The sequence below is a fragment of the Salmo salar genome, chromosome ssa10, assembly GCF_905237065.1.
Source record: "Salmo salar chromosome ssa10, Ssal_v3.1, whole genome shotgun sequence".
Lineage (NCBI taxonomy): Eukaryota > Metazoa > Chordata > Actinopteri > Salmoniformes > Salmonidae > Salmo > Salmo salar.
In genome coordinates, this window is record NC_059451.1 from 15,140,747 (window position 1) to 15,160,278 (window position 19,532).

At 44.4% G+C, this 19,532-nt stretch overlaps 1 protein-coding gene across 5 annotated transcripts in view; it reads right to left on the reverse strand.

Annotated features, from left to right (window-relative positions):
* Positions 1–4,925: 4,925 nt before the first annotated feature.
* si:dkey-121a11.3 (uncharacterized protein KIAA1614) overlaps positions 4,926–19,532 on the reverse strand; it is a 29,796-nt gene continuing 15,189 nt past the window's right edge. For 4 of the 5 annotated variants that reach the window (XM_014215993.2, XM_014215996.2, XM_014215991.2 and 1 more), the window contains exons 5-10: positions 15,549–16,924; positions 12,903–13,053; positions 9,613–9,874; positions 9,175–9,293; positions 7,789–7,964; positions 4,926–7,218 (exon numbers count right to left, since the gene is read on the reverse strand). In XM_014215993.2, coding sequence (XP_014071468.2) covers positions 7,019–7,218; positions 7,789–7,964; positions 9,175–9,293; positions 9,613–9,874; positions 12,903–13,053; positions 15,549–16,924 — 2,284 coding nt within the window. In that variant the 3' untranslated portion in view covers positions 4,926–7,018. The remainder of the gene's footprint in view (positions 7,219–7,788; positions 7,965–9,174; positions 9,294–9,612; positions 9,875–12,902; positions 13,054–15,548; positions 16,925–19,532) is intronic. The other variant, XM_014215995.2, reaches the window with a different exon arrangement.

Genomic DNA, 19,532 nt, shown 5'->3' on the forward strand with positions numbered 1-19,532 from the left:
TTTGCTTGATTTTACTTTTTTTAAGGGTATATAGGCCTAGCTCAAGATGTAAATTGGTACTAGTCACAGATCTAGAATCAGAATAACCTTACCTGATCTTAACCATTTAGAGGGATAATAAATTCATACCTTGTTCCTACTCAGGAATGTGATTCTTCCTGATGAATCAAATCCTGATTTCTAGATATACGATGGTGTCCCGATCACAACCCTTCTACTCCAAGTGGCTCCATATTTTCCTGGGATATCTTGGTTGAATAGGAGGTATGTTATGGTTGAAAGAGGAAAATGGGAGCTGGGGTTAATGTCAGTGGGGCCAGCTGTCGGCCGGCAGTGGCAGTTTGAGTTTGAGACGTTGTCTATTGATTCAGAGCCAGCAGAGAGCTTCTCGTTGAACACCACTGAGCAGTGGTTGAACTCAGGTCAAATGACAGATGGCCCTTTCCTCTCATGTTTCCCCTCCCTCCCGGTTTTCCCTTTGTCCGGAGAGGAAATGATTAGTCATCTACACCTGGGTACCCTACACAAACACAGCCCTCAACCCTGAATACAACACTCAGTATCTTTTGGAAAGACAATGGTTTTCATGAAGCCAGACAAGTATAATATAACGCTGACGCCATATGTTTTTCCTCCTGATATTGTGATGTTTACACCCCCATGTACCACTAAGGGCAAGGAGCTTCATAGGATCCAGGAAGGGATGGAGACTGCTATGAGGGGATGTTTAGAAGTCACTAATATGATGTGCAAATCTCCATATAAAAAGAAGAGGGAAATTGCTGAATATGTGTGTGCATTCATATGTGCCTGGCTATGTGAACATGTGTTGTGTGTGTGTGTGTACAGTAGGAGTCGGAGGTGTGGACAAGTCACAAATTTGATGACTTGATAGAAAATAAAAGTTTGAGACTTGCCTTGGACTTGGAGCCTCGGGACTCGATTTAGACTTGAGACCGATGACTTCAAATTATCTGGACAGATTTTGTAACATTTTGCCACGGGACAACAGATTGGCTAGTAAAACGCAGCCTCGGCCTTTGATTGGACCAGCAAACTCAATCAAAACAGGTTCGTTTACCTACAGTAGCGCAGTGAGAAAGTTTTGGGTGGGTCGTGAGTGTCAAACTGAATGGGGGAAAAAAAACATTAAAAAAAAACACAACTCTTCTCAATTAACAAAAAAAAAACATTTTAATTGGCTCGATATAGCCAACCATTTGTATTTTATATTTATACCTTTGTTTATTCGATCTGTTTACTGACATAGGCCTACTGTATTGCACCAAATTATTGTAATCTGTGCTTCAGAACCGCAAAAATTGCGCGTCTTGACACGTGAACAATGACCAGTCATCAGCATTGGCGCGCAAAGGTGTGCGCACGTGTCCAGATTAGTGAACAAAAATAACACTTGTTTAATTTTCTCCTGTTTTGCCAAGCAAAAAACAGAGTAGCCTACCTACGTTAATATTATCGATATGACATTCAGTGTGGCAATCTGCTACGGACTCATCTTGTCTCGGCGCTCTACGGACAATTCCTTCGACCTCCTGGCTTGGTTTTTGCTCTGACATGCAGTCAACTGTGGGACCTTATATAGACAGAAACATCTCAAGGATGATCAATGGAAACAGGATGTACCTGAGCTCAATTTCGAGTCTGAAATAAGGTATTTCAATTTTTTACTTTTTTTTAATTAAATTTGCAAAAATGTCTAAAAACCTATTTTTCTTTGTCATCATGGGTGTAGAATGTGTGTAGAATGATTAAGAAAAAAATGTATGTAATCAATTGTAAAATAAGACTGTAACGTAATAAAATGTGGAAAAAGTCAAAGGGTTTGAATACTTTCCGAATGCACTGTATGCAGCTCCAAAAATAGTTTGGTGATCAAGAAATTGAACTGTTTATTTTGCATGCTCACCAGCAATGGGGCATCACGCAACAATTACTAGCATAGGCCTACTGGTCTTTTGGAAGTTGATAATGGAGTTATAAAGCTTGCATTTGGAATTTGTTGTCAAAATAAATTATTACATAATCAACATGTGTTGTAGACAAAATAATGAAAGGGTCTGTCTGGTAGACTCAATAAATAGACACATTTCGGGACCTTGAGACTATAAGGCTCTATCTGCACTAAGCATAGTTCTGAGATATTGAGCATCAATTTTCACATCCCAGATCTCAGAACTCTTTTGTAGGGAATTGTTTGTTCATAACCCATTAAGGTCCTCAGCTTAAAGGTACCTGTGCTTCCAATCTTGAGACATTTGTAAATTCGTTTTTTAAGGGGGTGCAATTGCAGATTGAACCGTATGGCTCTGAAATGTCAATCTAGGTTCAGTCATAGGGTTTTATTTGGCACTTCTCAATTAGACATGTTCAGTTTTTAAGAAGACTGTAGCTATTTGAATACATACATGATAGAATAACACTATTTTACCAAAATAGAGTTAGAACACATCATCAAATACATTAAGAAATGGATTATGGTCATTATGGTCATGTCATCACTGAACAACGATGTGACATCATTTACTTTAAGATTTCTGACAGTGTTTGTTGTTGCTTGCCTGCCATTATTGCTGGCTAGACTAGCCTAGACCATACTTAGAGGGAGATGGAAAAGACGTGTTCTGATTGGGCCGTCTGTATTTGTTCAGGCTTGTGATTGGATTACAGATAGAACCTTATAATGCCAAGTTCAAATGGGTTTATGCAGAAAGAACTTTATAGTTGTTCAATTTTTTTTACTTAAAATTTACTTTTTCAAAAATAGAACTTTACAGACATATGAAGAACCATCTAAAGATACATGTGACTAACTCATTTTTGACGAAAATGTCAAATAGAACCTTCTAGTGCCAAGGTCTCGATTTGTTGTTGAACAAGTCATTGCATGTATAGATTATTTTTTTTATTGACTTGACTTGCTCTTAGAATGCACGACTTGGACTTGACTCAAGACTAGACCCGTTCTACTTTGGAGTCGACTTGGACCTTGTAACTTGAGATTCGAACCTTGAGACTTGGGACTTGTGACTTGAGACTTGCTTGTGACTCGAATAATAGTTACTTGGTCCCCCTTCTGGTAGGAGCACACAGGTAGGGGGTGTCCAAAAGACTGGAGGGGGTTGGTGTACTTGGTGGAGCGCAGGTGCATGGTGCAGGTTCCCCAAAAGATGGAGATAGGGGCCAGCTGAGAACACGCTCCCATAGAGAGGAGAAGGAGGATGGGTTTCACCCAGCCCCTCTAGACAGCTGGTGTCAGTAGCTTTGCAAGGCAGGCTGGGGGCTCTGACATTGTGAATATTGACATACAAGAGAGAGGCAGTTGAGTTGTTTCTTTGCTGAATTCTAAATGGACAAATCCATTGAGTCACAATAAGTCAGCATTCTATTTACACTGTATATACAGAAGTATGAGGAAACCCTTTCAAATTAGTGGATTCGGCTATTTCAGCAACATCCGTTGCTGATAGGTGTATAATTTAGAGCACACAGCCATGCAATCTCCATAGAAAAAACATTGGCAGTAGAGTGGCTTCACTGAAGAGCTCAGCAACTTTCAACGTGGCACCGTCATAGGATACCACCTTTCCAACAAGTTAGTTAATCAAATTTCTGCCCTGAAATCTCTGGAGTAATGAAGCACACTTCACCATCTGGCAGTCCAACGGATGCCAGAAGAACGCTACCTGCCTAAATGCATAGTGCCAACTGTACAGTTTGATGGAGGGGGAATAATGATCTGGGGCTGTTTTTCATGGTTTGGACTAGGCCCCTTAGTTCCAATGAAGGGAAATTTTAATGCAATAGCATACAACATTCTAGACAATTCTGTGCTTCCAACTTTGTGGCAACAGTTTAGGGAAGCCCCTTTCCTGTTTCAGTATAACAATGCCCGTGTGCACAAAGCGAGGTCCATACAGAAATGGTTTGTCGAGATCGGCGTGGAAGAACTTGAGTGGCCTGCACAGAGCCCTGACCTCAACCCCATCGAACACCTTTGGGATGAATTGGAACGCTGACTGCAAGCCGCGCCTAATCATCCAAAATCAGTGCTTTACCTCACGAATGCTCTTGTGGCTGAATGGAATCAAGTCCCCGTAGCAATGTTCCAACATCTAGTGGAAAGCCTTCCCAGAATAGTGGAGGCTGTTAGAGAAGCAAATTATTTTGGAATGAGATGTTTGACGAGCAGGTGTCCACATACTTTAGGTCATATATATATATAAATATATATACACTTAACGGTTAGAGGTCTGACAGGGTGAGTGATGGTGGTGATATACTAACTCCATGTTATCAGAGGGATTTTCGGGGCAAGGTACTGACCACTCTAACACCTTTCTTCAGACCACATGAAGCCCTGGCTACTGTACACACCTGTCTCCTCTTCCTCCATTCATCCCTCTTTCACCTCTCCTTCTAAAAGGCAAAGAGGCCACTGACTCAAGCGGTGAAAGATGACGCCATTGAGAAATCTATACGGTCATGAGATCTAAACAGTCATGAGATTTGTAGATGCTGTGAAGATGCTCCCGAGTGGCGCAGCGGTCTAAGGCACTGCATCTCAGCGCAAGGAGTCACTACAGACACCCTGGTTCAAATCCAGGCTGTAGCACAACCGGCTGTGATTGGGAGGCCCATAGGGCGGCGCACAATTGGGCCAGCGTTTGGATGGTGTAGGCCGTCATTGTAAATGAGAATTTGTTCTTAACTGACTTGCCTAGTTAAATAAAAGGTGAAAAAAATTAAAAGCTGCTTGTTCTTGAACTGAAACTGATATCATTTGCATCGAGGAAGACACTTCATGTCAGACCATGCTGATATATCAGATTGTGTGTAATTTGAATAGGGCAACATTAAATGCGAAGTGATTGTATGTTCCGATTCAAGGCATGAAAGAACGCGGGTAGTTCACATTCTTTTATTTGAACCATAGATATAAATAAATAAGAAAATACATATATTGAATGACAGTGAAAAGTCTGTTCTTTGCGCACTTTAATACTGATGAAGGATGTGGAATGACTCCTCAAAATGTCGATACTTTCCTATCGTCACGGTCACACGCACCTGACCTCTAGTACCACGTGTTTACTGTTGAAAGGTCCAAATAATTTACTACACATTTTCCGAATGGGTCTGTCTGAATTCTCATCATCAACTTCTCTGCTCTACTTTCTCATTGTTTACAACCTTATGGTTTTACAATGTCTTTCTTTAGACAGTCAACCAAACACTTTGGCAGTTATTGCTTTGTGTACAATGTATTCTTGTAATGGCATTAACAAAAAAAACTATCAGCAGCATTGGAAAGGACTTTGTCTATTGATGGACAAATCCTAAATTCAGAACCCTGACTGACAACATCAGGGTGACTGAAAACCAACCAGGAAATGACCTAATAAAAGGACTGATGATAAGATAGCCTGGTCCCAGATCAGGCGTGACAATGACCGTATGAGTTGGCAAGACAGTATAAACAGATCTGGGACCAGGCTACTGATAAAAAAGTGGATGCTTTTCAGTCACAACCGTGACCTTCTGATTGATAGGGGAACTTAATCAGATTTGGGTACTGTGCATTTATATGGTAAAATGTAAACAAATATTGATTCTACTTTGTTTGGCAAACGCACACAAGCAGAGAGGAAAGTGGATGATCCTTCGGTACAATCAAGACGGCATGGATAGTGTTGTTGATCCACTTGGACCGAGGAAGACAAACAAAATGTAAGTTTGAGACTATGCGTGTTGGGTTTTGAAACGCTGTCATTTTCAAGTTCGTCATTACTGTGACAATTGACAAAATGTAGATAGTTGTGACACCTTATTCTCATCCCATTCTTTGGAGTAAGTCGTACCTTTTTTAGCCTGCGTGCTTGACTTTTTCTGCATTCAACAACACAAACATGGTCAAAGACAAGCTGGTTAAAGCACAACCAGACTGGCACCCGGGCTAGTTCCTTGTAGCTATTGCAGTAAACAGGACACACCATTGGAAGAGACTATAGAGAAATGTGACTTATTCTTGACTACACTTCCGAAACTCAAGACATTGACTCCTTCATTTCTTGTAAGACTTCATCTACTCTGTGCTATCCAGAGTACTTCATCGCCATAGTGCTTCAGTTCATATCCAAGACGTACGTTTATTACTAGTCCAAGACTAAAAAAACGTGGTCTTCTTTTTCAGTTAGGATTATGTCCCATCGTTCCATTCACTCCACAAGGCTGGCTAGGCAAAATTAGCATCTTGGACTTGAAGAGACTGCAAACTGCTAGGTTCGTTTAAATGGTATCACTTTTGAGATGCTTCATGTCGTCTCTGTTGCTAACCCACACAAATCCAGATCTGGTTTCTGACTAAACCAATAACCACAATAAAAACATGATTTAATTGCATAAAGATGCATGGAATAATACTGTAGGAGATTGTTATGAGGTATTTAACAGAGGATCTCCTACCAGACTGTATTATTGATGTGTGAGCTGCTGAAACCTTTGTGCATTTCCTGTAATGATAAAAACATTTTTTTGTACTGCTGTGTTTTAAAAAGAGGTAAGGTAAGGAGCACCTAACGCCAAAGAACTCAAGGAAACATAACACAACATGAGGAAAACACAACATGAGGAAAACACAACAGGACATGAGGGAACATGAGACAGCTACTGCTCTTATAGCAACTCCATGTGACCCATATAGGAGAGCCAATCGTGTCAAACATCTTGATGTGTCTTCAGAAGAATAAATCTCTATTTAGAGAGAGGACATTATTACTACTGTCAAAGCAAGCAGGCATAGAAATAGCCACAGTCATAAAGCCGATCACACACACTGTCCCTCTGTCATACCCCCAACACCCCAGGTTTCCATGGGGATTTGTGGTTGCTGTGGCGTCGATGGTTGCCATGGCGTCTGTGGTTGCCATGACATTGCCGGTTTCCATGGCATTGCCGGTTGCCATGGTGTCTCCACTGTAACCGGCGGTCCTCAGGTTGCCTAGCGAGGAGGGGGGAGTCTCCTGTGTCGGAGCACGCGGATAGAGGCTATGTTGTCCTGGGTCATTAGGCATGTCACCAGGTCCAGACTGAGACCAGCCACCTTCTCACCGTTCACCTCCAGCAGCTCGTCTCCCACTCCCAACAGCCCCGCATACAGCTTCTCTGTGCTGCTGTCGCCCATCTCCTCCACGTACACACCTACAAGGCAGACAGGATAAAGTACAGGAGCGTGTTGCTGGTAAGGCTACACACACCTTCGTTATAACACACGGACAGGTAATAGTAGTGATACCACAGGAGAGGAGTATCACTACCAACACATACACCTTACTGGTTACACACATGTACACCTTAGGGATCTCACACACACACACACACACACACACCCCTAATATAAAACACAACCTTAGGTCACAGGAGTCGTATACATGACCTAACACACACACGGCACATACATTACTAACACACAAACAGCAAAGGAATACAACACTAAACACACATTCAACTGCAGGACAGGAGAGAAGTAAGAAGATGAAAAACACCTTGAGCACACAGATTGGGGCATTCTAATAAACAGCACACGATTACAGAAGACTACATCAGAAAAGACAACCAACACAACAGGGCAAATCCTAGCCTGGTACCAAACTGTTTCTGATCATGGCCTAGCCTGGTCCAGACCAATGACGAGACAATGACCATAGGAGTTGGTAACAGCACAAACAGATCTGAGGCCAGGCAGATCCAAGCTCTCCTGTCCTTATGTACCCGAGTCTGGTCGTCCTTTGCCCCGGGAGATGAGGAAGCCGAATGGTCCGTTGGGGGGTCTGCTAAGCTCCAGCAGGAGGGTCCCATCAGGGAAGGCTTGGGCCACCCTCCCCACAGAGCGCACCCCGCTGGGGCAGCCCACATCCTCCACACTCAGAGCCCTCTGAAATCCCCTACTGGAAAGACAGGACAGCAGCGTTGCGGTGACACATATGGGGCACCATTTGTAGCATGGAATAAATATTCATTCATTACCACAAAATACAAACATTGCATTCTTTGACACAGGCTCAGATGTCGCCATGCAGAGTTTTGGAGAACGGACATTGCAATCTACGCTCCCAGGTGGTTTCCTGAATAATTAGGTCAACCCTTAGATCTTCATTACGATTTCTTTGACCTAAGACCTGAGACCACCTCTGCAATAGCACTGGATGTACGCATGTAATCTTGTTGTATAGATTCATCACACTCAGTATGGCCATTAGGGTTTCAATCAAGGTATACTGACGCATTTCCACATGATGTCATCCTATGGCAAACATGCAATTTTATTTCAGTAATAAGCAATGAAGGTCAATGGAGAGACAAAGGAAAGTGTGCTGCCTTGTGCCATTTCCCGTTTTATAATGTACATAATGAAGTCATTGCATGCAGGTGGGGGGGAGGGGGGGCGAGAGATGGTCTGCTCCCTACATTAAGGTCTTTATGGCAGAAGCCACTCCCCAGCCCACTTCCCAGAGAGCCACGTAGCTCGGTCCATATATAGCACGGCTGTCATGTCCCTAGCCTATCAGGTTTCTGACTGCCTATCGAGGAAGGCTATCTAAGCGCAAGGCTGAGGCTGGAATGTCCTCGTCTCTCCTGGATCAGTTGCCGGTGCACTCATGTAGACGTGCACACACACACACACACACACACAGGCAGTGTCAACAACGTCACCCGAACAGTCCGTGTTCAATTTCACCACTGCTCCCAGCCACCTTTCCAAGTCCATCATGATGTGATGTTGCGATAGTCTACTGGATTCCATGTCTTTTTTTTGGCAGCACCACTACATTCACTCTATTTTTATCTCTCCACTCCAGACACCCCCTCAGACCCAGTAAATGGAAACTATTCGGTTACACAACACACACGGCAGCCATCCATGCATACCAGAGATATGATATCAACGGAGACTTGAGCACATGCCAGCATTGTAATCTCCTATCAGGAAGGATCGACGTTGACTTCATTCATAATATTAAATCAGTGTGCAAACTTTAAACCGTGACAGATAGTTGGATGTTTGATGGCCTTACACTACTGTAACAGTTGCCTATTGGATTGTTGCTGATGCCATAGCTCTAATGTTGTGTGTGTGCATGTCTGTTTATGTTGTACCTGAGAGCAGGGCTGCTGGGTTGGTCTCCAGGTGTGTATGCACTGGAGCGATCTTTCTTCTTTGACGACTGTAAATTCTGGACTGATGACGATTTCCTCAGCTGCATAAAGGGTGACCCCTGGTGGTGAGAAATGAACACGACAGTAACCCTGTCAGCTTCCACAATACTGGCGCATTTAGATTTCTTCATAAAGCATAATGTTACCAAATATACTCTTTATAGCATAGTTATGTGTGAAATCATGTACATTTATACTTATTACACACTTTTCTATTCATCATGTTACAATCAACTGAACTCTCAATATTCTTATAGATTAAGCAGTGTTTGACAGACAAAGTGGCACTCTCTCAGACTACAAGAACGGTTCAAATCCATAGAATTCCCTATAATTCAAAAGATAAGTTTGACATGACAAAGGAAGGTCTTCTCTCACCATGCGTAGGGATTGGAGCGAAGGTGCTTTCCTCAGCTGGCTGGGGTCTGGGCACTTGGGGGTGCCGAGGCTGGGACCGGGGGTGGAGGTGGGGCCAGGAGAGGCCGGGGGGAGGCCACGGGGCTGGAAGCTAAGCTGCTCCATGCTACTGGAGCGCCCTTTACCCAGCTTCCCCACTCCGTTTAGGCCGATGGCGGAGAAGAAACGACGCAGAGAGAGCTTGGACCTGCCCTCCCGCTGCTCTGTCTCTGCCCTTACCCTCCTTTGAAAAGAGAGAGAGAGACATGAGCAACGCCACAAAAAAAACTAAAAGGCAGAGGCTGTGGATCCGAATGTAACCACCGTGTTCCGGCCCCGTCCCTTCCCCCTGGAACCCTCTTCCCCAGAGCTAAAGATCCATATCACATTCTGCGCATGTTTCTTTCCCTCTACTTTACGGACACATTTGTGGTCACCCTCACTGTCAATCGTGAAAGTAAATTCAGTTCTTACAGTCAGTTCTTACAGTTTTACCGGTGAAACATCCATGCAGCATCTGCATGCTAACCGTTTGATGTCAATCAGTTATGGTAATATGCATTTACACTGGGTATAGAAAGTCACCGTCCCCTTTCAAAACATTCATCTGTAGTTGCCTTACAGCCTGAAATGAAAACACATTAAATCTGACTTTTTCACAGCTTTATTTATTTACACAGAGTAATTCACAATATCAAAGTGAAAAAAAGAAATATCTGAAAAATAATTACAATTAAAACAGTAAAATACCCTATTTGGATAAGTGGACACCCCTCCTGAGTTAATACTTGGTGGAACCACCTTTTGCTTGAATTACAGCCATGAGTCTCTTTGAATACATCTCTACTAACTTTGCACACCTAGACTGTGCAATAGTCGCACATTCTTCCTTGCGGAATTGTTCAAGCTCAGTCAAATTGCTTGGGGACCGCTCATGGACTGCACTCAAGTCATTCCACAGATTCTCGATGGGATTTAGGTCGAGGCTCCGACTAGGCCGCTCAAGGACATTCACCTTCTTGTCTTTCAGCCACTGTACAGTTGCTTTGGCGGTGTGCTTTGGGCCATGGTTCACGTTTCAACATGACAATCTTCAACTTCCTGGCAGAGGGCTGCAGGTTCTCCTCAAGAATCAGTCGGTATTTTGCACTGTCCATTTTCCCCTCTATCCTGACAAGTGCTCCAGTCCCTGCTGAAGAGAAACACCCCCGCAACAGGATGCTGCCACCGCCGTGCTTTCCTGTAGACATGGTGTTCTTTGGGTGGGAAGATGTAAAGTGTTTTTTCCCCTTGCCACCCTCCCATAGAGGCCAGATTTGTGGACCGCTTGTGATATTGTGGTCGCACACATTGACCAGTCTTTGCCATAAAGGCTTGACGCTCCTTCATGGGTGGTGCCATACGCCTTAACCACTTAATAATGGTCTTAACTGTGCTCCGAGGGATAGACAAAGCCTTTGGAATCTTTTTATATCCAGCCCCTGACTTGTGCCTTTCCACAGTGGATTATTTGCTTTGAATTGCACTATTAAATAGTGGAGTCCTCTATGAACAACTGCTTTTATTCTGAACTAATCAAAGTCACTACAATTGATCACAGATGGAAGCTAATTAGCTTGATTTGTGATCTGGAAGGTGGTTGGTTATATCTCAGCAAGTTGGCATTTCTAAGGTGGGGTGTTCACTTACCCAAATATGGTATTTTACTGTTTTACTTAATTCATTTTCAGAGCTTTAAAAAATAAAAATAAAAAATCTCACTTGGATACTGTGGGTTACTCTGTGTAAATAATGCCGGAATGGTCCAATTCCATGTGTTTTTATTTCAGGCTGTAAGGAAACAAAAAGGTGAACATTTTGAAAGGGGGTGGTGACTTTCTATACCCACTGTAGGTCTTCTTAGTTATGTAGTGTTGTTTTGAGTTATGTACAGTGAGTGAATTGTAGAGAAGAGGGTGTTAAACTGTAGCATACCAGTGTTTTGTTTCAATTTTTTTAAAATCATATTTTGCCAGGTGGCGCACGCTGTTAAGTTGTGGCCGCATGAGAGAAGAATTGGGCCATTTGCCCAATCATCCTAAAATCTCATAAGAAATGAGGTGGTGTTTGTCTTACAGTAACCTTATACTATTATATTCGGTTCTATTATGTAGAATACTGTCATTATGTGATCTTGCAGACATTGATTCAGCTTTGATATAGCTTTATTAAATGAGCACCATTCTCCAGTCATCACCTAAATACTGTAGCCTGTTCTCTGGGCAGCCGAACGAGTAGAGCAGAGACTGTGCGTAAAGTAGAGAATCTCAGACATGCGCAGAACCTTCAGCCCTTTAGCTATTGGCAAGAGGGTTCCAGAAAATTCACACCCGCAGTCAGTCCGTAAACAAAAGAAAGGTGCAGCCTGGACATCATGAAAGCACTCTGGTCAGGTCAAAGGTTGGTTCATTTCCATTATACTTTTCCATTATAAATACTTAATTTAATTTGATTGGAAAAACCTTTTAGAAATTCTGTCCGAATGAAATAATACAGGAAAATGGAAAGAACTAAGTGTAACGCCTCTGACACAGGAGCCATATATGAGCAACGTGTATCCATTCACTTACTACTATTTGGTCAGAAGAGGTCAGTGTTGAGTTAAAAAGGCTTCAACTGACGAAGTGCTCTATTTATGTCTGCACCACCACTCTAAAACCACCTTGTTTGACCTAGTTTCTATAAAAACAGTCTGTGGAAGACTAATAATGGCTATGGGCTAAGGCTGGCAGGCAGGCTGGCAGGAAGGCAGGCTGGCAGGCAGGCAGGCTGGCAGGCAGGCAGAGCTCCAAATTAGATGATAGCTTGGTAAAATGGAACATAATCTGGGAATCTCTCTCGGAAAGGTATTAGGGAGAAGGACAGATGTTCATTTTGGGTCAAACCTCCACCTGGGGCAGGTGTGGGCAACTCTTAAGAGTGTGCTTTGTTCCAGCCTAACACTTCTACAGTAATTCAACTAATCAAGGTACTGTGATGAGCAGGCCTGAAGTGCTTTCATGCCAAATTCTGCCATATACAAAGAGTGATATTAGTGACTCAGCTATGAGTTCTAGCCCAGCTCCGAACTCTCGATTTAACCTTGATCTGAAATAATGCTCAAAGAATTCCACCAAGTCTACGAGAGGACAAGGTAATCCTTTACGATCTTCATGAAGAACCTAATCATACAGGCTTCGGATCAGTTTAGAATTAGAACTAAGAGTGTGGTGGAGAGAGGTACCAATACTCACTGAGTTGGACTAGGGCTGTCCTCCCTTTGATGCTCTGCTCTCATTGGTCCCCTGACCCGTACATCACCCCCAGAGCGGTACAGGGGTGGGGTAATGATGCTGGTTCCTTCAAGACAGAGCTCTCCCATCTCTGGATGATGCTGCTCCACTTCTAGAGGAGAGAGTGAAGAGACTTCGATATTAGGAAGGTGTTCCTAATGCTTGGTATAGTCAGTGTACATTTCTAGTTTTTCCACTCTGTCATTTGCTTACAGTCAGCGAAAGGAAAGCTGACAGTCAGGGAGCATCGGAAATTCCAAAAGTGATGGATAGAGCACTAAATAATTGACCGCTAGAAAATAGAATGAATTTTAAGTGCAGCCTTCCAGACCTCAAGGAAGACCAAATGCGGCCTGTGGGTCAAAATGAGTTTGACACTCATGAGTTAGAGCCTTGTTATGACTGAGACGTTTGTATGTGATATGATACATTTTTGTAGAACGTCGTTTATGAAACATGAATTTCTAGCTACATATATTTTTTGGGGGGGAATGTTGAGTATTTCTCATGCATAGAGACAGAGAATTAGAGACAGGAGGGGAGAAAGTGTCAGAGATACAGAGAAAGAGACAAAGAGAGAGACATAAACAGAGAAATAGACAGAGACAGGGAGAATGAGAGAGACAGAGGCCACAGTGGGAACAATCAGATGCTTCACATATCCAATCATGCAGCCGGTGGAAACGGGGCGAACAGGCCTCGGTGGGATTACAGGGCTGAGGCTAGGGGATGTGTGTATGTGCTGACTGCAAAATCCCTGCTGGGACCTGGGTGCAGCACACACACAAACACACACACACAGAGGCATGTGTACACACGCACAGATGCACGTACGGATACACACACACACGTATGGATGCACGCTGACACATCACTGACACAAGCAGCATGGACTTAATTACCCACGAGGCTGTGCATTTACCAATGGCCACTAGGGAACTAGAGTAAGACTGAAAACATATTAAATTGTATATATATTTTTTTAATGTAATTTTCCTCTGAGATGCCCATACCTAATACGGTTTAGACTATTTTAGTCAATGGTGACTGTGATCAGAATCTGTGTCAGTATTCAGCTACAGTTCAGGTAATCCACCTAACCCCATTTGTAACATAACATCTAATCTTTATTTTTAAAGGAATACTTTGAGATTTTGGCAGTGAGGCCCTTTATATACCTCCCCAGAGTCAGATGAACTCGTGGATACCATTTCAATCCTTTTTTTTAATCCCATTTGTATCCCTTTAACAGCTGTTCTTAAAGGTTGTCTGATGGTAGTGAATAAATCCACTGCATTGGAATTCACCTCCTTTGCTCTCAACAAGGCATTTACCATCACCGCCCATTGATATGTAGATCACGCCGTCACCTAAGACTTCTGCCATTCAGATGAGCTGTGAATATTAGCAGCACATGATGTCGTTCTCACTAATCCGCTGTCCCACACACTGAGGTACAGTATATATAGGTACAGTATATTAGGGCTCCTGAGTGTCACAGTGGTCTAAGGCACTGCATCTCAGTGCTAGAGGCGTCACTACAGACCCTAGTTGGATTCCAGGCTGCATCACAACCTGCCGTGATTTGGAGTCCCATAGGGCGGCGGACAATTGGCCCAGCGTTGTCTGGGTTTGGACGGGGTAGGCTGTCATCGTAAATAACAATTTGTTCTTAACTGACTTGCCTAGTTAAATAACAGTAAAAAAAAAGATATGAACTATGCCTGTATGACTCAGTTGGTAGAGCATGGCGCTTGCCCCGCCAGAGTTGTTGGTTCGATTCCCGGGACCACCCATACGTAAAATGTATTCACGCATGACTGTAAATCGCTTTAGACAAAAGCATCTGCTAAATGCAATAGATATTATTATTTATAATTTAACTAGCGACAGCGTCCAAGATGGACACCCATTGTTTTCAACGTAATCTACTCAAATTTGCGTACTCTGTTTCGTGGTTGCTGCCATCTTTCTATATCCGGTTTTACTACGCCTGCCCACTAGCGCTCAGTGCACACTGGACAGACAGCAGTATCGCGCGAACATGCTCCGGGAACTCTGCCAGAGTGTGCCATGCATATGGACAGCTAAATATACCAACCGGCACTTCCCCTGGCCAGCTGGACTCGTAACGTCAGAGGATGAACATAAAATGTTAATATCTTGGGACGTGAGTGATAGGAAATCAAATAAAACATGTAATAATTCAAAAGGTGATGACTAAAGTGTCTAATGATTTTTTTTAATTTAACTTCTCTATGGGGCCGTCTTGTCTTTCCGGGCCGCACTTTGGTTCTTCTGAGCACAGTGGAAAGTGTGTTTCTAGAGTGGAAACCTGGGGCCCTGATCCCAGAGCACAGAAGTTAGGGTGTGTGTGTGTGTGTGTGTGTGTGTGTGTGGGAGTGTAAGGCTCTCTACTTTATAGTGTGTGTGTGTGTGCTTGTACATTGCAATGGACGTGTTAAACTATACTTGTGGGGACTTCTAGTAAACCAAAAATGTTGACCAACTGGGAACATTTTGTTAGTCTTCACAAGGATAAATGTTATTTCTAGGGGATTTAGGGTTAAGGGTAGAATTAGTGTTATGTGTGTATTTGAAGCTGACCTGGTGCCGCAGGGTCCCCCATCTTCTCTACTGCTGTCCTAGCTGGCGATGAGGAGGTCTTCAGCAGGGAGGCAGGCCTGATACAGGGCATCATTGTGTCGGTGCTGGAAGTCAGCCCCAAAGAAGAACCATACTCCACGAAGTTCCCACCGACAGAGTGCTTGTTCTGGGGGCTAGGCGCAGCCCCTCTCCCTTGTTCCTCCAAGGAGTTCTGGGGCAAAAGGCGGTACTGTGGTGAAGGCATGAGTTTGACCACTCGCTGGCCATTGAGCCGGCTCTTGGGTCCTGATTTCAGAGCTGATTTGATGGGCGTTGGGGAAGGGGGAAAGGGGGCGCCGTTGAGGCACGGGGGACTGTTTGTGGGTTCATCTGGGGGTGCAGGGGAGTGAGTGGGGAAACCCACCACCTTTGACTCTGGTTGCTCAATGGGGTACGGGTTGGGTGGCACCAGCACAATACCATTGGTTGAGCTCATCGGCACTAAGCTGTGATTGGGCCTGGGTGCTGGTGGCGTTGGTGGCATCGTGATGGGTGCTCCTTGCCCATTGGTGCCCAAAAGCTCACCTCTCCTACTCCTCCTCTTCACCTTCATGGTTGACACTCGAACACTCCCTCCACCACCACCACTGCTGCTATCCGTCTCTCCCGCCGAGCCGTGGCCCGTCCTTTCGCCATCTGCCACATCGCCAGGGGTTACCTTGCCAATGTACGTCTCCTTGATCAGCTCGGTACGAACTGTCCGGCTGGGCTCGCTGGGAGCCACCCAGCAAGGCATCAGCACCTTCTCCTCCCCCTCTCTGTTCACCGGGAAGTTCTGCCCTATTGCGGGTGAAGGGTTCTGATGGAGGTTCAGGGGTGAAAGGTTCGGATGGTGGTTTGGGTTCAGGACCTCTCCTTCAAGGAACGTCCCGCATGAGTTGCACTGCCTGTTAAGCGCCTCCTCTTGTGCCACCAGGGATTTGAAATGGCTGCCACCGTTTAAGTGGCCTTCCTGTGCCCTGTGGGCCTTCTTGTGCCCTCGCTCAACCACTATTCCAGTTCCTGGATCAGTGTCCCTCCGCCCGTTGACATAGGAAGAGAGATTGGGCTTGGATATAAGCAGCCCTTGGGCCCTCTCACCCGCCCTCCTCCTCTGACGAAGCCTCTCCAAGTAGCGCACCTCTGCGTCTTTCTCCGATTCGTCCTCGAAGCGGACCCGCGTCGGTGATTGGCCGGGACGTCGGCGGGGGCCACAGGCCGAGTCGCTGCTGGAGGAGTCACTGAGGTTTCCCGAGAACGAGGTAACTGCAGAAACCGTCGCTGACGACACCGACTGGCCGTCCTTCCCCGCCAGCGGAGCCCGGTGCAAGGAAGCTCCAGCCGTCGACAGCTGCTCCCTGTGTATGGATGCACACACACATCCAGAAGGACACACAAACACACACTGGCACCACTGTGGTAAGGTAACACACACACACACACACACAAACCCTAACCCCCAAAAAAGACTGAAACCCCATAAAGAAGCATTCAGCATTTTTCCTCTTAACACAGAGGATTGGTTGGATGCCTGTGCGATTCTTATCTATGTTCTGGCCCCTCTCTGTCCCAGCCGCTACATTCCCAACTCTCGCTAAGGGGAAGGTCATCCCCAGTATGGACGTCCTTTCTGTCTGTATCCAATCACATAGCTGTCCATTATCGTGGTAGCAGAGGCTACAGTGAGGGAAAAAAGTATTTGATACCCCTGCTGATTTTGTACGTTTTCCCACTGACAAAGAAATGATCAGTCTATAATTTTAATGGTAGGTTTATTTGAACAGTGAGAGACAGAATAACAACAAAACAAATCCTGAAAAACGCATGTCAAAAATGTTATAAAATGATTAGCATTTTAATGAGGGAAATAAGTATTTGACCCCTCTGCAAAACATGACTTAGTACTTGGTGGCAAAACCCTTGTTGGAAATCACAGAGGTCAGACGTTTCTTGTAGTTGGCCACCAGGTTTACACACATCTCAGGAGGGATTTTGTCCCACTCCTCTTTGCAGATCTTCTCCAAGTCATTAAGGTTTTGAGGCTGACGTTTGGCAACTCGAACCTTCAGCTCCCTCCACAGATTTTCTATGGGATTAAGGTCTGGAGACTGGCTAGGCCACTCCAGGACCTTAATGTGCTTCTTCTTGAGCCACTCCTTTGTTGCCTTGGCTGTGTGTTTTGGGTCATTGTCATGCTGGAATACCCATCCACGACCCATTTTCAATGCCCTGGCTGAGGGAAGGAGGTTCTCACCCAAGATTTGACGGTACATGGCCCCATCCATTGTCACTTTGATGCTGTGAAGTTGTCCTGTCCCCTTAGCAGAAAAACACCCCCAAAGCATAATGTTTCCACCTCCATGTTTGACGGTGGGGATGGTGTTCTTGGGGGTCATAGGCAGCATTCCTCCTCCTCCAAACACGGCGAGTTGAGTTGATGCCAAAGAGCTCCATTTTGGTCTCATCTGACCACAACACTTTCACCCAGTTGTCCTCTGAATCATCTGAGATGATTCAGAGGCAAACTTCAGACGGGCATGTATATATGCTTTCTTGAGCAGGGGGACCTTGCGGGTGCTGCAGGATTTCAGTCCTTCACGGCGTAGTGTGTTACCAATTGTTTTCTTGGTGACTATGGTCCCAGCTGCCTTGAGATCATTGACAAGATCCTCCCGTGTAGTTCTGGGCTGATTCCTCACCGTTCTCATGATCATTGCAACTCCACGAGGTGAGATCTTGTATGGAGCCCCAGGCCGAGGGAGATTGACAGTTCTTTTGTGTTTCTTCCATTTGCGAATAATCGCACCAACTGTTGTCACCTTCTCACCAAGCTGCTTGGCGATGGTCTTGTAGCCCATTCCAGCCTTGTGTAGGTCTACAATCTTGTCCCTGACATCCTTGGAGAGCTCTTTGGTCTTGGCCATGGTGGAGAGTTTGGAATCTGTTTGATTGCTTCTGTGGATCGGTGTCTTTTATACAGGTAACAAGCTGAGATTAGGAGCACTCCCTTTAAGAGTGTGCTCCTAATCTCAGCTCGTTACCTGTATAAAAGACACCTGGGAGCCAGAAATCTTTCTGATTGAGAGGGGGTCAAATACTTATTTCCCTCATTAAAATGCTAATCAATTTATAACATTTTTGACATGCGTTTTTATGGATTTTTTGTTGTAATTCTGTCTCTCACTGTTCAAATAAACCTACCATTAAAATTATAGACTGATCATTTCTTTGTCAGTGGGCAAACGGACAAAATCAGCAGGGGATAAAATACTTTTTTCCCCTCACTGTATCTTGAGTCATATCCAGGAGAGAGTGTATTTATTTACGCTATTGTGCATATACAACTTCATCTATAAATGTAAATGAGAAATGCATTTGGAAAAATGTCCATGGAAATAAAGTGATTGACAGTTGTGAGCCCACACTGTTGGATGGTGGGGAACACGATACTGCATGGCTGGCTAAGATTTCTCTGGGGAGTTGAGGGGAGTATTGTACTGTGCTTTCCTTGTATGTACTCCTCACACACTGGGTTTCTACCCCTGGGATTGTGTGTGTGGGGGGGGGGGGGGCTGAGGGTAACAGCTGGAAGATGTGTAGCGAAGCATTAGAGGGAATCAGTCTTATCAAGCGTCAAATCACAACCAGGAAGCTCCCTCCAAACCAGAGATATTTCTAAATTAAATCAGACCCAACACAGAAAACACCAAATGAATTGTTCTTATCCAATGAATAAACAAGACAACTTATGGCACCTCAATCCAAATTGCTTTCATTTGGAAGGATTTTGATAATAGTTGGTTGTCATTGAGGGGCCATTATTACATAATTTCTGTCATATCACCTAGTGATTGGCCGGTATCCAAAAAGTCCCATCCAATCACTCTAATCTGGAGCGAATGTTGATGCTTTCTGGTGATTGACAGCTGTATGAGGGAACATCCTGCCTTGGTCAGAGTGAATGTG